Genomic DNA, 5000 nt, shown 5'->3' on the forward strand with positions numbered 1-5000 from the left:
TTCTCACACAGAGATTGGTGGATCTATTAGTGAAATCTGTTGACTTTATCAATCTGTGTGTCATTATATGCCAACGGTGAGCGCTCAAACATGGGGAAGAAGCACTTCTGCTGTGTCTTTGACTCAAGTTTGAGAGCCTGTAACTCCAGAAGTATTAAAGATATCTCAATATCCTTCTAGATTCTGCTTCTTAATAAACTTTTCTTTTGGTTTCTTCATTTTAAAGGCCGTCGATGGTTCAGTCCCTGAGATATGGAGATCTCAAAGCGGCTCCATGGTCAAATTGTTGAATTCTAGCCATTTTCATTGGTCAAGAACCAAACGTGGGTCACTTTTTAAACGGCTGATAGTGTTTGTGTCTGAAGAGGAAAGTCTGAAGAATAAATAACACTGAAATTAGAGATGTGTCTTGTTTCCCTCTATCAAAACAATCAAATACAACACATCCAAAAACATGTTTCTGAACACAATAAACTTTTCTTTTGCGATCTTAACTTTTAAAGGCCCTATATGGTTCAGTCGCAGAGATATGGAGATCTCAATATGGTAATGTGTAGTTATGATCCTGTGTATTTGAACTCTTGGAGGCTTCAGAAGCTGTTCAAATCAACAAAATCCCTGAATCTGACTCAAATATAGATTATTAAATTGGTACTCAGAGAGTTATGTTTTATACAATTCTTTTAAAAGAGGGAAACAAGATACATTTCTGGTTTAAACATTATTTGTTCTTCAGATATTCCTCTTTAAATATAAAAGAGTATCAGCTGTGTGTGAAGTGACCCACATTTGGTTTTTGACTATTGAAAATGGGTAAAATTCAACAATTTGACCATGGAGCTGCATTGAGATCTCCATATCTCAGGGACTGAACCATCGACGGCCTTTAAAATGAAGAAACCAAAAGAAAAGTTTATTAAGAAGCAGAATCTAGAAGGATATTGAGATATCTTTAATACTTCTGGAGTTACAGGCTCTCAAACTTGAGTCAAAGACACAGCAGAAGTGCTTCTTCCCCATGTTTGAGCGCTCACCGTTGGCATATAATGACACACAGATTGATAAAGTCAACAGATTTCACTAATAGATCCACCAATCTCTGTGTGAGAATAAAATAATGATGCTGCCATCTTTCTAAAGTCATGTTTACACCCCTGTGATTGGGCTCCAGAGCTCAGGTGGAAACTGTCATTCTGAGCCTCCTCTACACAACAGAGATTACTCCGTCAACACACATCTGAGACATTCACTATTCTGCCTTTATCACTGTTTATCTTTGACTTTATGCTGAACAAACATCAACACAATCACACATTTGAGCCGGGGAAGTGTGTGATGTGGAAGTGTTACGCTCGTGAACACACACTGCGTGACTCATGACGGTGTGTGTGTGTGTGTGTGTGTGTGTGTGTGTGTGTGTGTGTGTGTGTGTTGTAGTTTGCCATCAACATGTTCAGGACTCTTCCGCCCTCATCCAACCCGACGGGAGCAGAGTTTGACCCCGAGGAGGACGAACCCACTCTAGAAGCGGCCTGGCCTCATCTACAGGTGCTGATGACATCATCCGTCACATGACTCAGCGTTCACACCCTGACCAATCAGAGCGCGCTGCTCTCAGTGGCGTCCGGTTGGGTCAGGGCGTGAACGAAAGCGTCTGAATGAAGAGAACGTTTGACCCCTGACCTGTTGCTCATCTCTCTGTTTCTTGAAGCTGGTGTACGAGTTTTTCCTGCGGTTTTTAGAGTCGCCCGATTTTCAGCCCAATGTGGCGAAGAAGTACATCGACCAGAAGTTTGTGATGCAGGTAAAAATACAGCAACACTGTGAAATGTACACCGATCAGGCATAACATTATGACCTAATATTGTGTTGGTCCCCTGAACCGTGTGCTGTGGTTTCTGGCACCGAGATGTTAGCAGCAGATCCCTAACCCTAACCCTTAACCTGACATAACCCAACCTAACCTAAACTAACTTACCCTGACATAACCTAACCTATCCCAATCTAACCTAACCAATCCCAACCCAACTTAACTTGACATAACCTAACCTAACTTAACCCAGCCTAACTCAACACAATTCAACCTAACTATCCCAATCTAACCTAACCTATCCCAACCCAACTTAACTTGACATAACCCAATCTAACTTAACCCAACCCAACCTAACCTAACTTAACGCCTCGGTTACGTATATGTAACCTTGGTTCCCTGAGTCGAGAACGAGACACTGCGAGACCGTCGCTATGGGAACGCCTTCGGTGTGACCAATGTCTGAAGCCCTTATACCATCACGCCAATTGATTGGCTAGTGACGCCTAGCGCCGCCTTAGAAATACGTCATGTATGCTTATATGCGCGATAGGCGTCATATCGTCAGATTTCAAAGACGAAGGAAGCTACTACTCGAAGAAAGGGAATGGCCGGAATCGCAGTGTCTCGTTCCCTACTCAGGGTACCAAGGTTACATACGTAACCGAGACGTTCCCTTTCATAGGTTCTCTTTACACTGCGAGACCGTCGCTATGGGAACGATATACCATAACGCCTTCCCGTACCTGAGAGTAGCTGGGAGGCCGTGGAAAGCGTCCGCTCAAGCAGATAAAACCTGGGAGCCAGGAGCAGTCTTCACGCATTTAACCAAGTGTCAAGTGTTAAAGCTACACTGTGTAACTTTTTTAGTTTATTCTTAGCTAAAAACACTTGGTTCTTTCAAAAATATATGTGCTCATTAATGTATATTTACTTCTTTCAAGTAATAAAGTATTCTTGTAAGTTTATAATATGCCATTGTAAACACATACGGGTGAGGGTTCGAATGCGGGTCGCCATGTTGCTCCTCCATCTTGAAAGTACATTAGCCAAAGAGGGACATTCCCGTAAATTCAAGCTTTGCCTTTCGCGTTTTAACACTCGATGGCACCGTGTCGAATGTGGACGAGGTCGAACTGGAAGCCATGTTAATCTTGGACTAAATCGGCCACCGTAGGAGTTAAAACGAAATCGGAATTGAGAGGAACAGAAACTAAAATTCACTGGATGGTCATATACCTTTTCACCACTAGATGGGGGAAAATATCACACAGTGGAGCTTTAAGGGAGGACCAGCCTGCCGCAACACAAACTTCCTCCAAAATAATAGCCTCTTCAAAAAATGTTTAAAAAAGAGCCTTATGACGATACCACTTCTCTAGTTGAGTGAGCGTGACATCTAGAGGCGAAGAGAGCCACGCACCTCATAGACCACAGAATAGCCTCAATACCCAATGAGACATGCCAAATGCAAATAACTGTGCCAATCTATGCCACTGAGATGTACGGTAGACATAGATCTACAGAATGGTCGGAGCCGTCCCTGCCAACTTTGTAAAAACCCCAGTATTGAACCAATCGGGCAATGAGCTGGATCTAGGTTACGTTATCTACGCAGGAGTAAAACGACTTCCACCTAAAGGCATAAGCCGCCTCGTGGAGGAGGCTCTAGAGTTAAGTATCTGTAATCTCTTAGCCGAGAGAGGAGAACACCTTAACGACCCCGCTCAGGGTCAAGTAACAGACAGACCAGGTCTAAAATCCCAATGTGAGAGGGCCAGCGAGAGGTGGCATGACAATACGTGACAACATATAAGAACCGTTTGAACACTGCTAGCAACTCCAAACAATGTATGTGCCAACCACAATGCATTTCGCTCATACACCAAAGGTACCAAAGGCTCATACTGCCCCTGTAAGGGATGCGTCCGTCGTGATCGTCCTGTGACAACATGCCCCGAACTGGAGCAGCGGGAGCTTCGTCCATGGATGCAGAGCATGAAGCCCATGCGTGTAACCAGGACTTTTCAAAGGTTGGCAATGGGACGAGATCTCCTGACTCTTGGTCTCATGTGGAGCAGGTCCGACTGACTGGACGCTGTTGCCATAAGGTCCATCAGCCTGTGGCAAAGGCCAACGTGGACTAAGCAGCCTGCCTGAAATGACTTAAACCTGCCTCGAAATGACAGTCTTTTAGCGACTGAAAGCATGCAGGAGACTAACGTGCCCGCATCACACCAGAATCAAGATCCATACCCAGGAAGTTTTCCACTGACTTGGCAGCAAATCACTTCTGATGGTTATGCATAAACCTAAGCTCCTCAAAGGGCAAAATGTCTCGATGAACTACCGCCAATTCCTGGGATTGAGCTAATATCAGCCAATCGTAGGTAGTTCAAAATCTGGACGCCCTGGAGCCACAATGGGGCCAGAGCAGCATCCATACCATTTGTGAAAGTCTGAAGAGCTAAGGCTAGTCTACCTTTGAAAGTAAACCTGAGGAACTTCCTGTGTCTCTTGACGATCTGGATGTGGAAATACGCATCCTTAGAACGATGGTCACAAACCAATCCCGGTTTGAATCCGAGACAGAATGGACTTTAACATCCGCATTTCGAATTTGCACCCTCTGGGTGCAGGTTAAGCGACGCCAGTCCAGAATCGGACGTAATCCAGCAACTTTTTGGGCACCACAAATACCGGCTATAGAAGCCTGACTCTGCCTGAGGGGGGGGGGGGGGGGGGGGGGGGGGGGGTCTCTTCCATAGCCCCTTTCTCCAAGAGAGACAATTTTCAGTCTCAAGTGGTGTTATGTGTATAGTACATAACACCACTTGCAAGACTTTGGGCAGGCGTCCCTACGCCTAAACCTCTGGCGTCTGTGGAAACAGGAAGCACATGTGGAGCTAATGAGCTCTCTGCCATAAGGCACCTGTATAGAGCCCCGAGGCACAAGTGTAGCGGAGACCTCTAATACAGGAAACTGTTCAACTGCCTGGCCGGGCTGACCCCCAGCATTGGGGTTTCTCAACGGCATCACAAACGGGCCATGCAACGTGACCCCAGGGCTTTCGTCTGAACTCCGAAGGCTAGGACGCGGAGTATCTGAGATGGTGCTCATCAATGGGGCCCAACCTTAAACCGCCTGACATCAGAGTCCTGCACGGGTCCGATTATAAAAACCCGCACC

General features: G+C 45.5%; 1 protein-coding gene across 1 annotated transcript in view; it reads left to right on the forward strand.

Moving 5' to 3' along the window:
• Nucleotides 1-5000, forward strand: part of ppp2r5ca (protein phosphatase 2, regulatory subunit B', gamma a) — a 36052-nt gene that overhangs the window by 13043 nt on the left and 18009 nt on the right. The window contains exons 3-4 of the mRNA XM_079833329.1: nucleotides 1438-1548; nucleotides 1712-1804. Coding sequence (XP_079689455.1) covers nucleotides 1438-1548; nucleotides 1712-1804 — 204 coding nt within the window. The remainder of the gene's footprint in view (nucleotides 1-1437; nucleotides 1549-1711; nucleotides 1805-5000) is intronic.

Source organism: Gobio gobio, assembly GCF_949357685.1.
Source record: "Gobio gobio genome assembly, chromosome: 13".
In the NCBI taxonomy this organism is placed as follows: domain Eukaryota; kingdom Metazoa; phylum Chordata; class Actinopteri; order Cypriniformes; family Gobionidae; genus Gobio; species Gobio gobio.